The 25988-nt window shown below is 36.7% G+C and overlaps 1 protein-coding gene across 1 annotated transcript; it reads left to right on the forward strand.

The window, feature by feature from the left end:
• On the forward strand, nt 1–25988 carry TARS1 (threonyl-tRNA synthetase 1). The gene is made up of 19 exons (XM_058716821.1): nt 1–179; nt 5898–5978; nt 7792–7982; nt 10855–10978; nt 12757–12878; nt 13361–13478; nt 13746–13810; nt 13895–13973; nt 14707–14853; nt 15971–16069; nt 17306–17472; nt 18386–18548; nt 18644–18781; nt 19452–19529; nt 19737–19837; nt 19981–20085; nt 21321–21393; nt 24281–24395; nt 25446–25988. The coding sequence occupies exons 1-19, from the start codon at nt 123–125 to the stop codon at nt 25592–25594; spliced, it is 2172 nt and encodes a 723-aa protein (XP_058572804.1). The 5' UTR covers nt 1–122; the 3' UTR covers nt 25595–25988.

Raw genomic sequence — 25988 nt, forward strand, 5'->3', positions numbered from 1 at the left:
TTTCCGGGCCACGTGGCGCAAGCGCAGTGTTCTCGGAGCCTCAGCCCGTCTCTGGCCCGCCTCGGTTCTCCTCTCTTCCAGACCGTCACTGTTGGGTTCCGTCTTCCTTTCGTGGTCTGTAGATGTCGGAGGAGAAGGACAGAAGCCCTTCAGGGAATATGGGAGGCGAGGAGAAGCCGGTGAGTGAACTGAGTGGGACCCGGAGGCTGCTTGGTGTCCACGGTGTCCGACCAGGCGGGAAGGAGGAAGCTGCCCCTGCCGTGTGGGGGCGGCGAGACGCGAGGGGGACGATGGAGCTCCTGGTTGAGTCAGAGCCTCTTTGGGGGACAGATCGTACATTCATAAAGTAGGGTAGGGCCTTGCAGGTCATTTCTGGGTCCATCCTCTTTTTGCAGATGAAGAAACTGAGACCCTGAGTGAGTGCCTAGCTTAGAGCCAAACATCTAATTAGAAGCCTAGAGAGAATTAGAATCTAGGACTCGGGGCTCCCAGAGTAATGTTTTTGACTCACGTTAGGCGGGAAGAGCATTTGAGAACCTCATTTAATCCTAAAACCCTGTAGGGCTAAGAGCTTCGGCTTAAGTAAGGGAAAAACCGAGTCTCCGAAATGTGTCCCACCTGACCCAAGTTTGGGTGATTTATAATAAGTGATGGAAGCTGTATGACCCCAGCTGACAAACCATAGGGAGGTTATACACTTGCCCTACCTCCTGCTGTAGGCCTTCGATGTCATCCATTGCTTAGGAACAACTCCCAGGTCACTTTCACACCACCAGGTCAAGCTTTTTTATGGCCAACAAATGTCAGGTATTTATTCTGCCAGGCACTGCTGGGGAGATGCAGCTAGGAAGGTGAAAAGGACCCAGTGCCTGTCACTAAAAGCTTCAAATCCTGGTGTGTGAGGCAGGAAAACAGTCATTGTGCAGTGTGATCAACCTCTGGGATTATAGAGAGAAAGAGCCTAACTCTGTTTATAGGAAGGAAGGGCTTGTTTGAGTTCAGTTTGGAAGAATGAGTCTAAGTTCACCAGGTAAGCCTGGCAGGGCAGTGCTTTCCAGGTAAAGGTAGCAAGGGCAGTGAAAAGGCACACCGAGAAGTATCTGTAAGGTTTTTTGCAAGGGATAAGCCTGAAGGGGGACCTACAGCTCTTAGAGTAGTTTTAAAGATTACTGTGGCATTGGGATGGAAGGTGTGTTGGAAAGAGGTCGGGCCGCAAGCAGGAGGCCATTGCAGTAGTCCAAGTGAGAAGTGGTGATGTCTTAAGCTAAAGCAGCCTCAGCCCTAACTCTCTGATAGGATAAATCTTCCTATCTCTGATAGGAAAACTGTAAAAGTCACAGTTTTCTCATCAGTAAAATGAAGATGTCCTCTAAGTCCAGGATAGAATGGGAAAAATGCATTCTAAACTATATGAATTAAATTTAAGGTGATAAATGCTGCCAATCCATAGAGTTTTCTCCATCTATATTTTTTCACTAAAAAATTATATCTTTATTGTTTTGTAACTTGTTTACTTTTTTTGCTTAATAGTCTATAGTCAGCAACTTTCTATGTCCACAAATATTATGCTATGCCATTCTTAATATTATTATTCTTCATATTATTCCTCCCTTCCATAATAATAATAGTAACTATACAATACCTAATTTTTATTGAGTGCTAACTGTGGGTCTGATACTGTATTATGCATTAACTCAACTGTTTCAATCCTTATAATAACTATGAACTGGGTTCTCTTATTGTCTTCATTATCAGATAAGGAAATAGGCAAAGAACACTAAGTACCTTCCTAAACCCAATATTCTGTAGCCAATGCTCATAACTCTAGTGCTGTCCTGCCTCCCATCACCTGCCTGGGTATGAGTCAGGGACAGATACTCCATCAAACTATTCGACTCCCAGGACATACCTAGCCCAGCTGTCCCAGTCTCTGGGATGGAATTTAATTAAACTACACTCTGTAGATACTTTTCCTTCAACTCCTATATATCTCTTAGGAAAATAATTCTGTAGCTTCCCTTCAAAGTCCTTGTTCTAACTTTTAGGTTGAAATTTTAGATTGATTATATGTAAATACACGATACATAAACTCACATATTTTTGTTCTGTTTTCATTAGAAATAGAGAACAGTTGGGGCGCCTGGGTGGCTCAGTCAGTTGAGCGTCCGACTTCAGCTTAGGTCATGATCTCACTGTCCTTGAGTTTGAGCCCCACATCGGGCTCTGTGCTGACAGCTCAGAGCCGGGAGCCTGTTTTGGATTCTGTGTCTCCCTCTCTCTCTTTGCCCCTCCTCTGCTCAAGCCTTGCTTCTCTCTGTCTCTTTCTCTCTCTCTCTCTCTCTCCCTCTCCCAAAAATAAACAAACAAAAATTTAAAAAAAGAAATAGAGAACAGTTGCCCAACATCTTCCTAATTGTAGTAAAGATGGAATGGACCTCAGAGTTCTAGAGAAACCTGTTTTAATGTCCTGGCTCTGCTACTTATTAGCTGTATACAAATGGGCAAAATACTTTATATTCCTTGGGCCAATATTCTCATTTGTAAAAAGAGAGGTATTTAGAACATGGAAAACTTTTGTGTTAATTCTCTCCCTCTTTTCCACGACTCCTATTTGTTTGGCAAATACCCATATGACCAAAACCAAAAACATATGATCAGCTAAGTAGAAGTGTCTCATTCTTCATTTTAAACCTGCACAGAAGATCTGTAATTAACTTTTATTCCTCTTCTTACCAGAAATACTGATTAGTTACATCATTTCTATAGTATAGCAAAGGCATACAGAGTCTTGTAACCCTGTTGGTTAGACTTAGAATAGACTTAAGGTATGTTCATTATTTATCTCTTGACTGTAAATTAACCTTAAAACTTTATGAAATCCAGAATCCCAGAGTGGGGGAAGTTTTAGCTCAGCCTGAATTTAGAAGTCGTCGTTTTTAAATTTAGTTTATTTTTTAAATTACACAAGTAATACATTTTATAAGATTCAAAAGAATCACCAAAAATGTCCAACTGTTAAATGAACGAACAATGGAATATTATTTGGCAGTGAAAAAAAGAATGAAGTACTGATGTGTAATGTGAATGATCTTGAAAGCATGCTAAGTGAAAGAAACCAGTCACAAAAAACAACATATTGTATGCTTCCGTTTATATGAAGTGCCCAGAATAGGTAGATATATAGAGACAAAGTAGATCCCTTTGTCTACAAAAGTGGTTGCCAAGTAATGGGGAGAAGGGAAAATGGAGTGACCACTAATGAGTACAGGGTTTCCTTTTGGGGTGATGAAAATGTTTTAAAATTCATTGTAGTGATAGTTAAGTGAATACATTAAAACCATTGAATTGTATACTTTAGATAAATTGTATGCTGTAGGAAAATATCTCAATAAAATTGTTAGGAAAAAATCAAAGACCACAAATGTATACAAGACTGTAATAAAGTCTCCCCTTCATATTCCCAGTTGTACCCTCAAACTTCTCAAAAGACTGCTGATGATCACTTCCCTCCTTAGAGTTGACCACTGTCAACACCTGCATGGGTGTCTTTGCTGTTACTTAATGTGTGAACCTAGAAAAAGCATGTAGCCTTTTCCAATTTAATCTTTCTTGTTGAATGGGAATGATAATAATAGCAATCTCACAGGGTTGCTGAGAACTAGATGTGATTGTTTGTGGAGAAACTTAGTAAATCGCAAAACTTTGTGTAGTGCAATTTGCTTTAGGGTGTTTCTGTGTGAGCAATCACAGTGAAGTAATTTCATTTCTGTGAAGATACCCTTCACAGTATCCCATAATGCATTTCAGAGTTTCCTGACATTGTGGACTGGATAATTCTTTGTTTGGGGAGGCTGACCTGTGCATTATGGGATGTTTAATAACATCCCTGGTCTCCACCCACTATATGCCAATTGCACATCCCAGTTGTGAAAACCAAAAATGTCAGTCGACATTGCCAGGGGTCTGCTAGAGAGCAAAATTGCTTCTGGCTGACAACCACCAGTATAAACCAACTCTACATTGGTTATTTTTACACAGGACTTACTACTTTTTTTTTTTTTTTTAATTTTTTTTTCTCAACGCTTTTTATTTATTTTTGGGACAGAGAGAGACAGAGCATGAACGGGGGAGGGGCAGAGAGAGAGGGACACACAGAATCGGAAACAGGCTCCAGGCTCCGAGCCATCAGCCCAGAGCCTGACGCGGGGCTCGAACTCACGGACCGCGAGATCGTGACCTGGCTGAAGTCGGACGCTTAACCGACTGCGCCACCCAGGCGCCCCAGGACTTACTACTTTAAAACTTTCTATGCCTTCTTGTACTTCTAATCAAAGTCCACATTCCTGGGGCGCCTGGGTGGCGCAGTCGGTTAAGCGTCCGACTTCAGCCAGGTCACGATCTCGCGGTCCGTGAGTTCGAGCCCCGCGTCAGGCTCTGGGCTGATGGCTCGGAGCCTGGAGCCTGTTTCCGATTCTGTGTCTCCCTCTCTCTCTGCCCCTCCCCCGTTCATGCTCTGTCTCTCTCTGTCCCAAAAATAAATAAAGAACGTTGGGAAAAAAAAATTTAAAAAAAAAACAAAAAAAAAAAAAAACACAAAGTCCACATTCCTTATGGTAACCCCATAACTTTTAGTGCATGCTTCTGTCTGAGCCCTAGTTTGTCTTAACCGGCGTGATTTCCTAAAACAATGTTGTTGTTAAGTTTATTATATTTATTTATTTATTTTGAAAGAGACCACACAGGAGCAGGTGCGTGACAGAAAGGAAGGGAGAGAGAATCCCATGTGGGGTTTAAACTGGTGAACCCTGAAATCATGATCTGAGCTGAAATCAAGAGTCAGATGCTTAACCTATTGAGCCACCCAGGTGCCCCCTAAAACAATCTGTTTTAGTCAGCCTGGTTTTCTCATTCTCTCTCTCTTTCTCTCATTTTTTCTTATTCTCTCTCTCTCTCTCTCTCTCTCTCAATTTCCAACAATTTATTTCCTCCATTCTCAAAATACAGCCTATTGAAATCTTCATCCTTTAAAGTCAGTTGTCCTAACATATTTGACATCTAATCATAGTGCTACAGCTGTATTCTTTCTTCCCCTGGAAATTTCTCACATGTGTGTACCTCACTTTCCCTAAAGAGATTAAGTTTGCACAATGTGGACTGGATAATTCTTTATTTGGGGAGGCTGACCTGGGCATTACGGGATATTTAATAACATCCCTCCTCTTCAGGATTTGGGTCTTATGTTTGCTTTTTTCCTAGGGTTAAAATCCTATGAGTACAGTGTCTTGGTAGTACTTGTGGGATGGATGGATATATTGCGTTGGACTTTTTTTTTCTGCAAATCCTGTTACTGCATGCTTATACTAAAATTGCATGCTTTTTTTGTGGCTATATATTGAGTATATGTTCAGGCAAACCTGAAGCGAGAGTCACAAGAACAAGCAAAATAAACGAAATTTGAGGAATTGAACATTATCAAGTAACTCCTCTCTCTTTTTAAGGCTTTGTCCTGGGGCGCCTGGGTGGCTCAGTCGCATCCGATTTTGGCTCGGATCATGATCTCCCAGTTTATGAGTTCAAGCCTTGCATCGGGCTCTATGCTGACAGCCTGTTTAGGATTCTGTGTCTCCCTCTCTTTCTGCACTTCCCCTGCTCACACTGTCTCTTTCTCTCTCTCTCAACAATAAATAAACATTAAAAAAAAAAAGATTTGTCCTTATTGCCAGTTGTTATTTTGTCTTTGATAGTGGTGAAATTTTTTAGTCTTTCAAAGTCAGATTTCCTGCTCTTTTTTTTAAATACATGCTAAAATAATATCCTCAAAACTTTTCTGGGTGCAGCATGGAGTGGTGTCAAACTAGATTAAAATATAAAATCTTATTTCTTATTTGCTTGTATAGATAGGTGCCGGGGAGGAGCAGCGAAAGGAAGGAGGCAAGAAGAAGAACAAAGAAGGATCTGGAGATGGAGGTCGAGCAGAGGTAAATGTTTTAGAGCTCTGTTATCAAAGATTGAAAGGTGGTAGGAGCTCAGACTTATATTTTGTAAGATTCTAATGCTTTACATGAGGTTGTGAGATGGCACAAGTGTGAGATGGCACACTCAGGAAGAAAATTAGGAAAGTCTGAGAGGGGAAAAAGATTTGAAGCTATTTGTAATTGAAAAAGGAAAACAGCATTGAGTACGATTGCAAGATAATCTGTGGGGTTAGATTACAAAAATCAGACAAAAAAAGTTGGAAAGAAGGGGCCTCATAATTACTCAGTTGTCAGAGTGGATGCCAGCAGTCTGATCATTTCATTCAGTGAGATGTTACAGGGTAGAGATTTGATGTTTGAGTTTACACTGAATGCAGCAGAAACCAAAGAAGCCCCAGTTCCTTGACCCTTCTCATTATTTCCATGAGGACTTGTCACTAGGGTTTGGTTATAAGCCAGACAGATCTTGAGACTTCTCCATTGTAAAGAACGCTTACAGTTCCCCCAGCTCACACTAAAAAGAGGTGGCATTTCAAAAGTCATCCCAGAATCAACTCGGTTTCTGGGTATTCCACTTTAGGAGGCAGTTAAACTTGTCTTCCTACTTTATGAGTTAAACTGCTGTGAACTCTGCTTCATTTTTTTGCTTTCGTCATTGCAATCATTTTATTAGAGACTCCTTAGAAAGCTACCAGAATACAGAAGCACAAAGGAACAGGCCTTTGAGAAGTATACTGTAGCACAGTAAACTGTAAACTGGCTTTAAAGAGCTGCTTTTATTGATGCTGTGTTGCTAAATTTATAGTGCTTTCATTTACGTAAGGGTCAGTTTGTAGGTGATTGAGAACTTCTCAGTGTCACTTAGAGCCCTATCTAACCATTTCTCTTACATTTTGTCCATTATATCCCACTGTTACTGTGGAAGAAATTGTTGTGAATTTTAAAAATTTGCAAAGAAGTAGAAAAACGTGTATGTTTCCTCATTTGTTTCTCATACTTTGAATACAGTAGCACATGGTATTCCGTCACACCTTGGGAATTAGTCTGCAGATAGGAAACAGAAGGTACAATTAAAGGACTCTTCTGAATAGAGTGTCTTAAGTACAAAATGTGATTATATATATTTTCAATGATCTGTCTGGAAATAAGTTCACAGTGACATGTCCAGAACCTTTCCTCCTCCTCTGTGCTCCCATCATTTATGTACTTGTCTTATCTCCCTTCTAAGGGCAACATGCAGGTTTTATTCTTCTCTTTGAATCCAGCAAGTATTTTCGTTGAATGGGAGCCTTTACATTAAATCAATTTATAGTTGGTTAGTTAAGAATTGTTAAGTGGACATATAGTCTGACCAGCTGCACAGACCATTCCTAAACAAGATTGAAACAAAATGGAAAAGCCAGCTACTTTTTATTTCTAGTATTGTTTAGAGCTGTACTTGCAAGGTCATTTAGTTAGAAGAGACCTTAAGAGAATATCTTAAAAAGGAAAAAAAAAAATCACCTTATGCAAATAGCAAATGGTAATAATTATCCATTTAAGATATTGACAGCCCACATGTCTGTTGTTATTTATACTTTTCTATTTTTAAAAAAATTCTTACAATAAAAATTACAAGAAGACAGCATTTAGTTCATTTTTTTACCTTAATTTCCGGCAGGATAAGTGAGTGCTTGGTGATTTGGACAATCCATTTACCATATTGAATTAGTAATCATAATTTTTGTATTGTCTATTTTTATTATTTCTTCCCTTTTTCTAAAAAGGAAAGCAAGTATTTACTGATCATTTATTTCCTCATTTGTTGTCTTAACAGTTGAACCCTTGGCCTGAATATATTAACACACGTCTTGAGATGTATAATAAACTAAAGGCAGAACATGATTCCATTCTGGCAGAAAAGGCAGAAAAAGATAGCAAGCCAATTAAAGTCACTCTTCCTGATGGTAAACAGGTCAAAGCAGAATCCTGGAAAACTACACCGTATCAAATTGCTTGTGGAATTAGGTATAAACTACACCTGTCTTGACCTTCTGTTGTTTGTAACTAAACTTTTTTTATCTTGTCAAGTTTTATCCTTATAATGTTTTTATGTTATTGTGTTTTTAATGTTTATATTATTTGGGATTTTTAAAAATCAAAATGATGTGGAGTTTTATGTTCAAGACTTAATTTCTGAGAGTAGACAGTATTTCACCTGTTTTGACTTAATTGTCTGTTTTGAAGTTAAAAATGAAGATAGAACATCTGACATTGAGAAGTTAAACTAATAAAAGACATGTGAAAATAATGTATAGACTGTTCGATGTTAAAAACTTTTATTGGGAAGAAATAACTGAGAGTTAGATATATATACTTTGTAACAGAGTCAAGCTTTCTTTTTCTGATATGATGGGATCAATAGTTGGTCAATTTATATGAAATGATAAAGACAGGAAAGCATAAATTGATGCATATGTATAATACCAGGTATTGTACAAACCTGTTTTGTACAGCCCAAGAGCTAAGAACGGTTCATAAGCGGCTTGAAAAAAAATAAGAAAACTAAGAAGAATATGTGACAGAGGCCATGTGTGGCCCAGTCTGAAATACTTATATAGCCCTTTACAGAAAAAGTTTGCCAATTTCTGTCTTAAACATTTTAATTTAAAACATGTAAATACATATTTATTCACTCTATCCTTCACCCTATATTTAATGTAATTATTTCTATTTATTTTTACTGTTTCATTATATGTTGAGTTGAACCACATGCAGTCACCATGTAATTGTGAAACATGGTTGATTATCATCAATTTTATATTGTTGAACCTAAGGCCCAAAAGAACAAATACATAAAGAGGTTTGGGAACCAACCTAGCTGATTACTGGTAAGCCCACTATGCAGCTGGTGGCCTATGAGCAGTTGCTCTATGAGCCATGAGTCTTTATTGTGCCATGGACACTGATTAGTACTTTTTACAAAGAAAATGGAGTGTTTCCATTAATTTGACCATTGCTTCTACCTAAACTACTTCTAGCTTATTCCAAAGGAAAGTAAGAAAGAAAATTATAATATCAAGCAGATTTCCATGTGAAATCATAAATAAGTGGGTGTACTCCTAAATACCCATTCAACCTTTCATTTTAGAGATAATTTTCAAGGGCATTTTGATTAAGATATTCCTCCATTGTTTCACACTGAGATTGTAGCCGTGTTGGTATTAAAATTCAAGCTCCTGGGGCACCTGGGTGGCTCAGTCGGTTGAGCTTCTGACTGTGCTGACAGCTCAGACCCTGGAGCCTGCTTCAGATTCGGTGTCCCTTTCGCTCTGGTCTTCCCCCACTCATGCTGTCTCTCTCAAGAATAAATAAAACATTTAAAAAAATTCTTTAAAATAAAATTCAAGCTCTTATTAGTTCAGGAACCTATTCTCTACATTCTACAGTGTCGTCCTCCAGATTACATTGTAATTTGTCAAATAACCAATTAAGAAAATATTTTTTTTGAGAACTACGAAAGTTTACGTAAAGCGTTGATGAGCTTTAGGGCTAGAGTTAAGTCATTGATCTGCAAGTGAGGGTGTTTATGACATTTTTACAAAAGTCCAGGATAAATTCTTGCTATTGTGTGAAAAATTATAGCATGGGTAACAGTTGAAAGGTTTGGATGATCAGTTGTGAATACAAAAAAAAAAAAAAAAAAAAATGCACGCTCCGTTTGCTTTAGAAGGTTTTTCTTTCAAGTTTTGTTTTAAATCTGAAAGTTTAGATTACTTTATCCCTTTGGAAAACTGAAATGATCTAATATGGTCTCTGCATATCTACATTTTCAAAGTAACTCTGCTTTAGTATCTTAAGACACCATTTTGGACCCTAAATAAAAGCCATTTTCCCCCAAAGAATGCAAAGAATATTAGTTGCCTTTGATCAATTCTTTAATCTTCTGAAAACTATTTTACACCAATATGATAAAATATATTTCTCTCTGCCAAACCCATGTATGTCTCTGAAACTTTATATGATCTCAGAAGGAAAGAAAACATTGGATGTAATTTGTGGGAAATTCAGTGAATTTGAAAGTTGCATTAGGAATTTATGGTTATCCTTCTGTTAGTTCTTCTGAACCTTCAGCCCCTCATTTCTTTATCCTCAAAGCCTGTCCAGACTGTCTGACCTTTGCTGCTTTCCAGTCCTCAGAATTCCTGTGGCTCTTACACTTGGTGTGGTCTCATAGTGTGGTCTTAACCACTTGGTGATCCTTTATGTTGTGTACTCTGTGGTGTGTGTCTAGCTGACTTTTTAAATCCATATTATAAAAAAGTTTTATTGAATAGTCCTTTATTTTGCCTATATGCTTGTCATAAATCATACCATCTTTGGCATTACAGAATTTATTCTGAGGTTAACATTACCTGACAGAGAAGAGATCTATCACAGATATCAAGTACGAGGAAAAGCAGAGGATTACTCAGTAGCCCCTCTTTTTCTTTTTTGGAGTCTAAATAGCTTGGCTTTGTGGAAAATTCATTTGGAGAAATTAAAAGATTAGTCAAACCACTGAAAATTGTTTGTTTATCACAGTCGTCGTATCTGCTTAAATAAGAGGCATTAATTGTGAAATAATAGTGTTCTGGATTTTCAGGATCCTCTAGTTACACTTGGGTACATTTTGGAGGGGTTTGTTGCTTTTTCCATTTTAATTCAGAAAGCTATGATACATAAACTATAATATAAATAATACATGTGTTATTATAGAATATATGTAATGTTTATTTTCGTGTTATTCTCAGATTAAGTGTGCTACAGAAGATTTTTTTTTATATTCTTTTATATATATATATATATATATATATATATATATATATATATATATACACATGTGTGTATATTTTTTAAGTCAAGGCCTGGCTGACAACACCGTTATTGCTAAAGTGAATCAAGTTGTTTGGGACCTAGACCGTCCTCTGGAGGAAGATTGTACCTTGGAGCTTCTCAAATTTGAGGATGAGGAAGCTCAGGCAGTAAGTTTTTATTCAGTAGTCACTGAATTTCAGGATCAGGGTTCCCGTTTCCGGTCTCTTCCTGCTCGCACTGTCAGTGGGTTTAGAGCTTATTGGTCTCATTGTCGTATTTGAAATCTTCATTTTGTCTTTGATTTAGGGAGCATCGTGAAAGAGTTTGCTTTATAAATTTAAGAAGTGAACTTGAATCAATTTATCTTCATTACTAGATACTTCAGTGGGAAATATGTTCTGGGATTTTTATTAAATTTTTATTAAAAATTGGTAAAGCAAGTAAAAATTGGTTCTACTCTATCAGTGAGTACTTAAGCAAGATGTATAGATTTTACAAATAAAATTGAACATTTCCTTAAACTACTCCCCTATTGGACAATTAATTTCCATATTTTCCTCATCTTAAAATGCAGATTTGCTGAAGCACTATAAAAATCAACCTGCATTTGATGTCATGGTTTTCTTATTTCTCCTTGATGGCATACCATATAAAGGGAAATAAAATATTTTGTTTTATTATGATAGTTTACTTATGTATATGTATTAATGCTTTTCAGATGTATTCTGAATTCCTTACGTTTTTTATGAAAATCATTTTTGGGGGTGCCTGGGTGGCTTAGTCAGTTAAGTGCCTGACTTCGGCCCAGGTCATGGTCTCGCAGTTCATGGGTTCAAACCCTATATCAGGATCCATGCTGGCAGGGTAAAGCATGCTTGGGATTCTCTATCTCTCCCTCTCTCTCTGCCTTTCCCCACTTATGTTTTCTGTCTCTCTCAAAATAAATAAATAAAGTTAATTTAAAAAAATCATTTTGGTACCTTACAAATAAATCTTGAAAGTATAGCTTTGGGTATATTCTGACTCATCTGACCACCTTAAAAGCCAAGTATAGATGACCCTTGAACATGGGTTTGAACTGCATGGGTCTACTAATATATGGATTGTTTTTCTATAAATAAATATCTGTGAGTATTTTCTGATGAAATAAATGTATTTTCCATATGATTTTCTTAATATTTTTTTCTAGCTTTATTGTAAGAAGACAGTGTATGATATATATACCATACAAAATATGTGTTAATTGACTGTTTATGTTATTAGTAAAGCTTCTGGTCAGGCTGGTCAGACAGCTTCAGGCTGTTAGTAGTTACGTTTTTGGAGAGTCATGAATTGTACTAAGACTTTTGACTATACTGAAGGCCAGCATCTCTAACCCCTGCATTGTTCAAGGGTTAGCTGTACTGCCATCTGTTTTCAGCATCCATATATTTGTCCTTGTGTTTTATAGTTGTATTGTGGAAACAAGTTCTAGCACCTTAGTTTTTTGAAGCCTAAGGAAAAAGAAAGTGTAATTTTTAAGTGGTGTTCCATGACTCAGTAAAGGTCACAGGATAGGACATAGGTTGTGGGATATGGGCACATTGACTCAAAAGATTCTGAGCAATTATGGTCAATAAGACAGTGACATTGTGAGTGGCAGTTGTTCTCAGGTAACAGAATCCATCCGATTTAAATTAATGATGCTAATTTGAATTTAATTAGTTTGAAAATGACTAAGCCAGATGATTCCTAAGGTACAAATGCAACTTAGTAATTAGAATCCTTTTAAATTATTTTGGCTCTGCATAGAATCATACCACTGTTTATACATTTATAAATTTAGATTTTTTTATGTCTTGGGTTTATTTATAGTAAATTTTAAATATCTTTTTCAAGGCAGCTATATTAATTTACAACATATATGTTCAGACTCCGACCATCCCATTTTTCTTTGTATTTTCAGGTATATTGGCATTCAAGCGCTCACATAATGGGTGAAGCCATGGAAAGAGTCTATGGTGGATGTTTATGTTATGGTCCACCAATAGAAAACGGATTCTATTATGACATGTACCTTGAAGAAGGGTGAGTTATTGAACTGAATAAAGAAAAATAAATTCTGAATTACTAAGGGTCCATACATTATTTTTAAAGAGTTCTCAAGAAAGAAGGAATGATATCAAGCTTATTGCTTAATAGTCAACAGGTATTTCCACTATGAAAACTTGAAGTCTTGTAGTAACTTTTGAGGTGGTAGTAATTTATGAAAGCTCTGTTGTAGACAGAAGTATAGCCCTAAACTATGTTGGGAAATAAAATAAGCTGGTCATAGAAGTGGAGGGAGGGTGCAGTAGTGGGCATAGTCTCCATGATGATCAAGATAGAAGCCACTGAAAATATAAAATATAAAAATGATAATGATACCTAGTTTAAGATTCTAATATATGATGCAAGGGTCTATTTTTTTATATTAAAACTCTTCACTTTTTTTAAAGAAACATTCCTCCAACCTATCATGTGAGTAGAATAGAGTGGAATGAGATTAATTACACTTCCTTTTCCTTCAGGGGTGTGTCCAGCAATGATTTCTCTTCTTTGGAGGCTTTGTGTAAGAAAATCATTAAAGAAAAGCAAGCTTTTGAAAGACTGGAAGTTAAGAAAGAAACTTTACTAGAAATGTTTAAGGTAAATTGAGATGTAATGTATGGCCTCCACTTTTATATCACTTATTATTGTTACTTTAAGTTGTCACACAGGGGTTTAGTGTACTAAGTTGAAGCCGGTTCTGTTCTTGAGAAAAACGTAACAATATTTGTAAAACATGAAGTATTGACATATTTATTTTCCTATAATGCTTCAGTAAGATGTATTCAAGTTATGTTTTAGCTGTAGTGTTCAGAGGTAAAAATTAAAGGAGGGTTTTTAAAAAGAAATAATTTTTCCTGTTTTTAGTACAACAAGTTCAAATGCCGGATATTGAATGAAAAAGTGAATACTCCAACTACCACAGTCTATAGGTGAGACTATCAAGTGTCATTAAGTGTAACTGGTGTATATGTCATTTTAAGTCTTTGTTAAAATTCCTTTCATTTTATCTCTAGGTGTGGTCCCTTGATAGATCTCTGCCGGGGTCCTCACGTCAGACACACTGGCAAAATTAAGACTTTGAAAATACACAAAGTAAGCAATGTAACCTTAAAGACTCTATATAAATGTACTTATCTACTGTAGGTATATGTTTAAACTTCTATTGGTTTCTCTTTCTACCTATTTTTCTGTTGCATGTTTAAGGGTGGGTTTTTTTTTCTCTTGCTATCTACTTTTTAGCTGAAAGTCTCCAACAGTGACTGACTCACCATTCATCAGCAGAGCACGTGAGGATGGGGGGCTTTCGGGGCTTTACAAAAATCACACAGTCATGCTTCTACGAGTTTTAAAGCTCACTGTTAATGTGTGCTTTTGTCCTTCGTTTGTTTAATAATTACTTTATTTGCACTTTTTAACCAAACTAGTCCTGACAGTTTTTACCAGTTGGTAAATATTTTATGGGTGATTATTCAAATGCACTTTAAATATCATAAGAACAATTGAGTCATTTCAAGATATTTTTTGTTGGTTTCTTTTCCATTTTTGTTTAATCATATTATGGGAGATGTCCTTGCGTTTCATTCATGGAGTTGTGGTTTGAGTGGGTAATTGAGAGGGAGTTATTTTTGAGGGAATTAAACAGCCAGCTTTGTACTCAGAGTAACTGTGAGATGTTTGCTAAATGTGTACTTTTTATACCACTTTTTTGTCATAAGGACTATTATGAATTTGACTCCTAGGTGACTATGAGAAATAACATCTAACTCAAAATAAGTGAGATATTAACAGGTTTGAGTATTGTTTCATGACTTATCTTTGCTTTCAGAATTCCTCCACATACTGGGAAGGCAAAGCAGATATGGAGACTCTCCAGAGAATCTATGGCATTTCATTCCCGGATCCTAAAATGTTGAAAGAATGGGAGAAGTTCCAAGAGGAAGCTAAAAACCGAGATCATAGGAAAATTGGAAGGGTATGTTAAAAAAGAATAATGTTTCTAGACTGAATTTTCTTTATTTTCATTTGAAACTTTGCTGTATTAAGAATTTCCTTTGGAAAAGATGTTGTGGTTATTTCCAGTAGTTTTTATACTGTGTCCTATATAATCCATAAATTACTTCCTGATTATCTTACTGTTATCTTACTTATTGTTTACTATCCACATTATCTTTCTAGGGTGTGCTCGGTACTACACAAATACTCATTTTAAGTACTCCTTTTATTGAGAACAAATGCTGACGACCTACAGTTTTCTGTAAAAGGCAGTACAGCGATGTTTTATACAGCTGGGGGATGCTTTGAAAGTTTCCTGGTCTCACTGACTTACTTTAAAGATGTGGAAACTGATTTCCAAAGTGAATCTTCTTGTTGCCCAAGGTGACATAGCAAGTCACTGGTGGGTACCACAGTGTCATTTCCTTTATTATTCCTCGATCTGACTGTTCTCTGGACTGGAAGTTATATTTGGTTAAAATATTCCTTTCTAAAATTGTGTTCACTCTGTGCCATCCACTACTCTGCTCCCTTGAGGGCCTGAAAAAAATTCCAGTGGTAAGGAAGCACCAACAGTTGCGGGGCTGGGGGTGGCCTCTCCAAGGATCCTGGGCATTTTCGGGGGGAGAGGCAAGAAGGTAGGAGGGTGTGCTTCTTTCACCAAACCCAGGGGCAGCCACCTTCGTCTACATCTCCTCTTTCATTATCACTGTCCTCTTTCTAGTCTTCTTCTTGCCACTCCTACTTTAAAAAAGAAAAAGAAACAATAGTCACATCTTGGAGCTTTGAGGAATTAAAACTATGAGAACTCCCACTGGATAATAAAGAGAACTAAGACCCCTGCTCCATGTCATTCTTGGGTAAACTTGACTGGATTTAGAATAGAACATGCGGAGAATGTACTTGTGCTAAGTTGTAAATCAGCGGCAGTTCTTTCCTCCTGAGTATACCAGAAATGTTGACATGTTTTCTTTGATTCGGGAATGGCACACATTAAAATGCCAGATACCACGGTTGTAATCTGAACTCAGGAGCCCAGAAGTTTATGTTGATGTTACATGCCTGTATAAACATTCTTTTGCTTTTCTTTTACTCAGGACCAAGAACTGTATTTCTTTCATGAACTCAGCCCTGGAAGTTGCTTTTTCCTGCCGAAAGGAGCATACATTTATAATACACTTATTGAATTCATCAGGGTAAACCATATTCATTATTTTCTTCTGTAAATTTAGGATATAAGTTGATTTAATTAAATAAGGTCTGCTAAAAAGAAAGATAATCTTGGGGCGCCTGGGTGGCGCAGTCGGTTAAGCGTCCGACTTCAGCCAGGTCACGATCTCGCGGTCCGTGAGTTCGAGCCCCGCGTCAGGCTCTGGGCTGATGGCTCGGAGCCTGGAGCCTGTTTCCAATTCTGTGTCTCCCTCTCTCTCTGCCCCTCCCCCGTTCATGCTCTGTCTCTCTCTGTCCCAAAAATAAATAAAAAACGTTGAAAAAAAAAAAAAAAAATTTAAAAAAAAAAAAAGAAAGATAATCTTGTATTTGAGAAGAAATATTTAAAAGAATAAAATCGCAAGTCTGAGTTTTCACGAAATGTTTTAAAACGTTCCTTTTTCCTCGTATGTGATTTTGTCCATGTACATGGGTATGTACACAATAGAGAGGCTGGTGAGCTTGAGGTGGGACCTGGAACCCTTTACCCGGGAGCTCGATATGCTCTTTGACCATTTGTTTGTGTTTTCCTCCAAAAAACAAGTTAATCTTTACACTGCTTTTTTATTCTTTGTAAAATAAGAAGTCTTTTCAAGCATAGGTTTATAGAGAATAATACCACCAACATCTGCATACTCACCACCTAATTTACCACATATGTACATTGGTACATATTTGCTTCAGATTTTTTTATTACAGTAAACTAAGACAGAGTAAAGCAAAAAGCTCCCTTTTAGGACCCTTTCTGATCCGTTTCCCTCCTTGCATAGAAGAGACCACTATTTGAAGTTAGCATGTGTCCGTGTTATTTAATACGTGCCCCATATACATGTACCCTAAATTCTGTGTCTGTCTGCGTAGTTCAAATTGACATGGAAAGTCTCATTGTGTCTCGGTAGGCATTAGGATTTTTTAAATCCAGTTTAGTTTCACTTGTTACTTACTATTCTCTATACGTACCACACTGTGCCCATTCCTTTCTTGGTGGACACTGATATAAGTTCTAATTTTCTCATATTACAAATCATTGTTTTGATAGGCCTCCTTATGAACGTGTGCAGGAGTTTCTTCTTTGGTATATACCCCCAAGTGGAATTTCTAAATTACAGCATGTGTGCATCTTGAACTTCACTAGATAGTATAAAATTGCTCTTTATATTTTACTCCCACCAGAAGTATAAACTTCTGTTTTCTTCATGTGTATTGCATTTGTTTTCTAACAGAGTGAGTATCGGAAACGAGGATTTCAGGAAGTGGTCACCCCAAACATCTACAACAGCCGACTCTGGGTGACCTCGGGCCACTGGCAGCACTATAGTGAGAACATGTTCTCCTTTGAGGTGGAGAAGGAGCTGTTTGCTCTGAAACCCATGAACTGCCCAGGACACTGGTATTGAGCAGCTTTGACTTTCTAGCAAAGATTTTCCCATGATACAATGTGTCTTGGATTGCTCTCCCTCCTTCAAAAGAATTTTTGTTTAAAGCAAATTATGGAATCAGAAGAATATTTAAATACAACCATTCTGTGATATTATAATATTCTCCATGCCCAGTTAGATGCTCAGATATGTAGACATTCAAGAACGGCACTGGGGTAATAGCAGTGAACAGGCAGAATATAAAAGAGAGATTGAATGTAGACATAGCAGATTCTCTAGATTTTTTTTTCTTTCTTAAACATGTTCTGTTAAAATCTGCCAACGAACTGAGAAATCTTCCTTGCTTTGCAACTGTTTTCACTTTCTAGCCTTGAAAGTTGGGTAGAGTGATCAGGGGAAGAGTAGGTAGCTCGGTGCCTACAGGTCCTGGCAGCAAGGCCTCAAGGGTGAGGGGAGAGTGGAATCTCCATAAGGGAACTGGGTTGTAAGTCAGGGAGCCGACTGGGTTTCTTGTTAGTTCTCCCAGATTCTCTAATGTTGCTGAAGTACCTTTAGACTGAAGCAGTTTTGGGGGTGACAGGAAAGCACAGTCTTTAGTTTCCAGTATGTTAAATGATTTGTATGGAGCTAAGATTTTTTTTTTTTTTTTTTTTTTAATGATCATTAAAGGCAGTCCTCAAATGAATGGAAATATTGAGTACAAGGATTTGACTCCAGACTCTTGGAAATAAATTTTTATTCTCTCTCTTGGTTGTGGATGGTCATACTATAATTTATTTGCTGTTTTATTGATGCTTACATTGTGGTATGAAGTCCAGAATTTAAGAAATGTTGCCTGTTTGGACAGCCTTTCATACTTTAGAAAAGCAGTTTTATTCTTGTGAAAGTAAATATCAGTGGGTTTTAATTTTCTGTTTTCTTCAGCCTCATGTTTGATCATCGGCCAAGATCCTGGCGAGAGTTGCCTCTCCGGGTAGCCGATTTTGGGGTACTTCATAGGAATGAGTTGTCAGGAGCGCTCACGGGACTCACGAGGGTACGAAGATTCCAACAGGATGATGCCCACATATTCTGTGCCATAGAGCAGGTATTCTGAGACTCTGGGATGAAATATTCTGAAAGAACTGTGAAGAAAGTCAAGGAAAAATTACCAATGTCTATTTTGTTTTTGTTTCTTTTAAGATTGAGGATGAAATAAAAGGTTGTTTGGATTTTCTACGTACAGTATATAGCATATTTGGATTCTCTTTTAAACTGAACCTGTCTACTCGCCCAGAAAAGTTCCTTGGAGATATTGAAGTATGGAATCAAGCTGAGAAAGTAAGTGTGTTTTTCAGCATGCTTGAATGCTATTTGACTGAAATGAACTTGTTCCAAGAAACCCAAGCCTCTTTAAATGGATAAAAAGCAAAAGAGAAAATTGAAATGGTTCATAGGTTGAGTACACTAGGTTTTTTTAATGTATGATTGTATATTAGAAAGGGTTGAATATTTTTTTCAGTCATTGAGCTATAACTTGGAAATGGGAGCAAGTTGGTCAAAAGATAAACACTTCCAGTTATAAGGTAAACTGGTACTAGGAATATAGTATACATTGTGATGACTGTAGCTACTAACACTGTTGTATGATATACAGGAAGGTTGTTAAGGGAGTAAATCCTAGAGTTCTCATCACAAAGAGAACATTTTTTTCTTTTCTCTTTTTATTGTATCTGTATGAGATGATGGATGTTCACTAAATCTAATATGGTAATCATTTTACAGCCTATGTAAATCAAACCATTGTGCTATGCTTCTGAAACTTATACAGTGATGTATGTCAGTATTTCTCAGAAAAGAGGAAATTTGTGTATTTTAGGTGGACCAAATTCTAACGCAGAGAATAGGAGGGATTCATGAAAGTAATTGCAGTATTTTTAGTCTCAAATTAGGCTGGAAGAAGGGAAGTTGCAGAGGAACAAAAATAAAAATGATTTTGCTTTGTCCTTAGCAACTTGAAAACAGTCTGAATGAATTTGGTGAAAAGTGGGAGTTAAATCCTGGAGATGGAGCTTTTTATGGTCCAAAGGTCAGTATGAAAGTCTATTTGAGTAATGTGATGTTTATTTTGGAGTGAAGAAGAGATTACTTTAAAATAAGTTAAGAAAGAAAGAAAGGGAGGGAGAAAAGAAAGAAAAAGAAAAGAAAAAGAGAGAAAGCCAACCAGCCTTGTTACAACTACTGTTCAGCTTTAATGTAGACAGCATCTTAAAATAACCCAGTCTCTACTTCTTAGATTGATATACAGATTAAAGATGCAATTGGTCGGTACCACCAGTGTGCAACAATCCAATTGGATTTTCAGTTGCCCATCAGATTTAATCTTACATTTGTAAGGTGAGTTTCTGGTGTCTGCTCTGAATATTCATTTTTAGGGGACTATAAAGGAATATATATATATATATATATATATATATATATATATATATATACATACACACACTTTATACATAAAGTAAAACATTTTTTTTTCTACCTAGCCATGATGGTGATGATAAGAAAAGGCCGGTGATTGTCCATAGAGCCATCTTGGGGTCAGTGGAAAGAATGATTGCTATTCTCACTGAAAACTATGGCGGCAAATGGTAATTTTTGTCCTTGTTTTTGTTTGGAGAATGTAAATTGACTAAGAAATGTCTACTGTCCAGTTTAGTTGCACAGTGGAAGAGAAGAATGATTCTGATTGGTGACTTCTAATTGATGACAGGTGTACAATAAGGAATCCCAATCTAAGCCCAAATTTTTAGCTTTAAGAATATATATTTTTTAATTTTGTTAATGTTTATTTATTTTTGAGAGAGAGAGAAAGAGAGCATGAGCAGGGGAGGGGCAGAGAGAGAGAGAGGGAGTCACAGAATCCAAAGCAGACTGCTGGCTCTGAGCTGTCAGCACAGAGCCTGACGCAGGGCTTGAACTCACAAACCATGAGAACATGACCTGAGCTGAAGTCAGACACTTAACTGACTGAGCCACCCAGACACCCCCTTTAAGAATAATTATTAGTCATCATTATTTTTATTTCACAACTTGATTTGTTTGAATGTTATATAATACTTTCTAATTAGGAGTTATACACTGAGAAGCACATTTGTTGTTTTGATTGTTTTTCTTTTTTTTTTTTTTTCAATATATGAAATTTATTGTCAAATTGGTTTCCATTTGATTGCTTTTCAAGTAACTTTGGGGATTAATATGGTTTTGATGTTTTTGTCTGAGTGAACAAGAGTAGGCTTTGGGCTTACACTGTGTGCTGATCATAATAAGCGTGTATTTTGACATCCTTGAGAAGCCAGTTGTTTTTTAATTGGAAGTACCGACTCCAAACTGATCAACACTTTTTGTCTTGTTTCTGTGAGGTTATGCTTTTGCTGGCAAGATCTGAGCGCATGCCTTCCGTTTTGTTTTTAAGCAATTTTCTCTGTTGGCCTGCAGTTTGTGAAGGCAGTTGAAAGCGGCACAAGGTTGTCAAGCCCCCGTTCTGTAGAGTCTGCTATATTAATTGTACTGATGCAAAACTTTTGTAAAATGTAAACCCTACATACATACGTACATACAGTGTGTTTGTCCCTGCTCTCAATGTGCTTTGTCATCTGTGTAGCAAATCAAACTTTAGTTATGGATTTTCCTGATTTAAGGTTGCTTTTCTGCTCCTGAATCTCTTCCCTTTAGTCTTTATTGGATATTATGGGGGAAGGGGTAGTTTTTTTAGTGGCCCTTACATATTTCAGGAAAAGATCTTGAAAAATAGACTAAGAGATATGCCATCCTTGTTTATGAAAGGGCCCCAATCCACATTAAATATTTTTAATTTCTTCTAAAGGCCCTTCTGGCTGTCTCCTCGCCAAGTAATGGTAGTTCCAGTGGGACCGACATGTGATGAATATGCCCAAAAGGTAATCCTTAAATATGACTTTCCTTTAATTTCCTGTCATTCAGCTATATATCCTTGGTAAACCAACCTGCTTGTGGTATAGAGATATGTTACTATTTTCAATCTGTGATAAACCTGAATAGATTATATTACCTCTTTAATACTTTCCTACATGGTTTCATGATCAGAAGATGTAATTTGAATAGTGTCTATATATTCTGGTTTATTTTAGTGTTTAGTATTAGGAAATAGTAAATGCCTCAGGATGATGTATAAATTCAAATGCATAATGTATTTTAAGCTGCTCTTTGACTCAGAGTAATTTTGCTTCACTTTTTTTTTTTTTAAGTTTATTTATGTTGAGAGAGAGCATGCATGCATGCGTGCAAGTGGGAGTCGGGCAGAGAGAAGGGGAGAGGGAGAATCCCAAGGAGATTCTGCACTGGCAGTGCAGAGCCTGATGTGGAGCTCAAACTCAGTAACCCTGAGATCATGACTTGAGCTGAAATCAAGAGTCAGATGCTTAACCAGCTGAGCCACCCAGGTGCCCCGGTTTTTAATGCACATTTCTTCAATTATTTATAATTTTTTTTTTTAGGTTAATGGCATGCCTGACCAATGTTTTGCCCTACCCTCCAAAAAACTACCTTACTAACAGATATGTAAATGTCCATTCATATTTCATACCTTAAAAACAATTTGTTCTGGTATAGGGACAATTTTATACTAAGGAATTTCAAATCAGTAAAAGTTGTGTTATAAATAAGCATTGTTTCATAATTGCAAGCTAAAAGTAATAAATTGGCTAGTTAATACAGACAGATCTGAATATCAGCAAACAATATTGTAATATCAAAGCCATCATGTTTCCAGATCATCAGAATAAATTGCACTCAGGTCTTAACTGCCTTTAAAAAAATAAACGAACATTAGTCCAGCTAAAAAGCAAACCATTCAGACATACTATATTTCTATTACTGCACACAGTAGTTTTAATTACAAGTGATGAAAATCAGTTATGTTCCATGGTTAGTTGGTTGTACTTTATCTTATGTGTATTGTGAAAGCTCACATGGTAGGAGAAAGGTCTGTAATTAAATAACTCATTTCTCAACTGGAGACAAGACTAACTTACTCTGTTCCATCAGTGGTGGTGGGAAGCACTTAGAATTATACCGGGGTGGGGTTTTTGGTTATATAGAGTTGACAGGGGTTGGGAAGCACTACTACTGATACTTAATGACTGGAGACCAGAGGTGCTAAACAGTCTGAGATTACCAGGCCACCTCCCCAGTTATAGAATAGCCCAACTCACGTACACGCAAGGGCCCATGTTAAGAAACTAAAACACCGGTGCTTTGGGGTACCTGGGTGTGTCAGTTGGTTGAGCATCCGACTCTTCATCTCAGCTCAAGTCTTAATCCTAGGGTCATGAGTTCAAACCCCACAAAAAAACTAAAACACTGGTGCTTTATTCTTTAAAACATGTTACAGTCGAAAGTGTAATCTTCTTCTGACACTCTAATAAACTGTGTAAGAACCCTTCAGAAATTTGCTTACTTACACAATCCCAGCAGATTCATTGATTAATGATCACTTACACATAACAGCCTATTAGTGAAATATAAATGGTTTATTCAGATCTTTTTGTCATATTAGTGGTAATGGGTAGTCAGGTAGATGAGAATTTTAATCTAGTTTAATTTAACTTAAAATTAATAAAACTTAATGTAATGTTGCTTTTTTTGGAAAGGAAAAATACTGAAAACATTGTTTATTTAATATGCAAAAATTTAGGACAGTAAAGTGGAACTAGTATTTTTGAGGGAGATAAAAAGGCACAGAATGATAATCTGTAATGTAGCTTGCTAGATTCCTGGAAGTTTATTTCAAGAAATCTCAATTTGATCTTTGCGTCTGACTCCATTATCTAATAAGCTTTCTTTTAATCAAAAAGGAAATCACTGTTTAGAAAAATAATTACTTTTTAATATTTCTCAAACTTGATATTTAAATTATTCTTATAGAGTTCTGTTTACTTAGGTCATATACATAGAGATGTTAAAGAAATAATTAGTGTTAAAAGAATTTTATGTAATGGTTTGTATTCCATTCTCTAATAACATAAAAGAAGTTTATTAAGATGCTTTTAGCCTATTGTTTGTGCATATCAACATTTTATTTTAAAATGTTGCATACACAGATGGCAGCAGTGCCTGGATTCCTTTTGCCAACTTGCTGCCTTTTTGAGGGATCAGAAATATTACATTCTCTATTAGACTGGACATCCATCATTGTATATTAATATGGAGACTGATTAATAATTTGTTTCCTGACAACTATTTAGGAAACTTAAGATATGTTTGCAAAAGGATTTGTTTTCTTTTGTAATGCGTTTTAACAGAGCTGATTAAATTTAGCTGATTGCCTGAATTCTGATTTTTAAGGATTTTCTAAAACATTTACCTCTCAAGAGCAAAATACGACATTTTAATTTTTAAAAATGCAGTCTCGGGGAGCCTGGGTGGCTCAGTCTGTTGAGTGTCCAACTTCGGCTCAGGTCATGATCTCACGGTCCGTGGGTTCGAGCCCCGCGTCGGGCTCTGTGCTGACAGCTCAGAGCCTGGAGCCTGTTTCGGATTTTCTGTGTCTCCCTCTTTCTCTGACCCTCACCTGTTCATGCTCTCTCTCTCTCTCTCTCTCTGTCTCAAAAAAAAATAAAATGTTAAAAAAAAAAAAATTTTAAAAAAAATGCAGTCTCAAGTCACAAATTAACAATATGTGCTTCAGTATATCTATCAGCATTCTTTTTTAATATCTGTATGATTATCCAAATCATGTTAAACCATTTAAGATCAAAATAACAGTTCTTACTTTAGATCTAAAGAATTCTGTATCTTTTTAAATAGGTACGGCAACAGTTCCATGATGCTAAATTCATGGTGGACATTGATCTGGATCCGGGCTGTACGTTAAATAAGAAGATCAGAAATGCACAGTTGGCACAATATAACTTCATCCTAGGTAAGAAAGGGACTTACCAAAGAAAATCTGTCAAACTATAGGAGAACACTGAAATCTTGAGACTCAGCCTTAAGAGAATTGTGGTCATCAGTTTAGTTCCCTCCAATCTAGACTCTTAAACTATTAAGTTTGCTCAGTTATTATAACAAGAGGGAAATTTGGGTGTGAAAAGGAATAATCTTTAAAGGTTTGTTTAAAAATCTTCTTTTTTCTCCTATTCCTTCATATAGTAAGTTTTTTGTTAAGTTGGCTGGTTTAAGTGAATATAGTGGTTTGAAGCATTGCAAAGTGATACATTTTTTTAAATGAAAAGATTTTTAAATTGGTCGTCTAACTGTACATGGTCACCTGAACGTTTTATTTTAGTCTATTTAAATAGACTATTTTTTAGAGCACTTTAAGTTCATAGCAAGATTGAGCAGAAAGTACACAGCTGTCTCATATACCTCTTGCCCAAAGCGGACACAGCCTCCCCCACTACCAGCATCCTGCACCAGACTGGTATCTTTTTTACAAAGGCCACAGTTTACATCAGTGTTCACTGTTGGTTTTGTACATTCTGTGGCTTCGGACAAATATATAATGACATGTAGCTACCATCGTGGTATCATACTGAATTGTTTCACTGCCCCGCAAATCCTCTGTGCTCTACATACAAAACACTCTCTCTCTCTCCTAACCATAGGCAACCTCTGATTTTTTTTTTTTTTTACACCTTTTCCATAGTTTTGCCTTTTCCAGAATCTCATATGGTTGGAATCATACAATACATAGTCATTTTAGATTGGCTTCTTTCAGCAAGTAATATGCATTTAAGTAAGTATGCATTCCTTGCTTTAAAGCAAGTAATATGCATTTAGATTCGCTTCTTTCAGCAAGTAATATGCATTAAGTAATATGTATTGTGTATCTTTTCATGACTTGATAGCTCATTTGAACATTTTAATGAGTCAAAAGCTACATGGGGGCTTTTAGGTCATAGGATCATTTCTGTTCGAATGTTCAGTAAAAACTCTTCCATCTGACAAAGCTTTGTGTCTTTTGTTTTAGTTATTGGTGAAAAAGAGAAAGCCAGTGGCACTGTTAATATCCGCACAAGAGATAATAAGGTACATGGAGAGCGTACAATTTCCGAGACCATCGAGCGGCTGCAGCAGCTCAAGCAGTCGCGCAGCAAGCAGGCAGAAGAAGAATTCTAATGAAGAGCTTTTCCCGGATTGTCTCAGCGGGACAGATGAACGGAGTTTCTGTAACATTAATTTTACACTCTAGAAAACATCGATTCATACTGAATTTGGAATAGTTTAGCAGAGTCTGCATAGGTGACTGCAGGGTCAACCTATTTTGTGACCGTGACAGGTGTTAGACAATGGGTATTTGGAGGAGGTAATTAAAGGAGACAACGTTAAAATGATTTTATTTGTTAAATGAACACTGGAGTACTGGAAATAAAACACGAGGAATGCTTTAATGTAATGTGGGAGGATGTTTTTGTAAATTTAATGCACTCGAAAAATAAAAATTTTCAAATTTGGTTAAAAGAAAGACTAGAAATGGATTATGTTGTAAAAATAAAAACTTTAATTCACCTAA

Source organism: Neofelis nebulosa, chromosome 1 (assembly GCF_028018385.1).
Source record: "Neofelis nebulosa isolate mNeoNeb1 chromosome 1, mNeoNeb1.pri, whole genome shotgun sequence".
NCBI classification, from domain to species: domain Eukaryota; kingdom Metazoa; phylum Chordata; class Mammalia; order Carnivora; family Felidae; genus Neofelis; species Neofelis nebulosa.

Coding starts and splice junctions, on each gene's coding strand:
- TARS1 (XM_058716821.1), top strand. CDS start 123: ATGTCGGAGGAGAAGGACAGAAGCCCTTCAGGGAATATGGGAGGCGAG. Junction 7,983..10,854: donor CAAATTGCTTGTGGAATTAG/GTATAAACTACA, acceptor ATATTTTTTAAG/TCAAGGCCTGGCTGACAACA. Junction 16,070..17,305: donor CACTTATTGAATTCATCAGG/GTAAACCATATT, acceptor GTTTTCTAACAG/AGTGAGTATCGGAAACGAGG.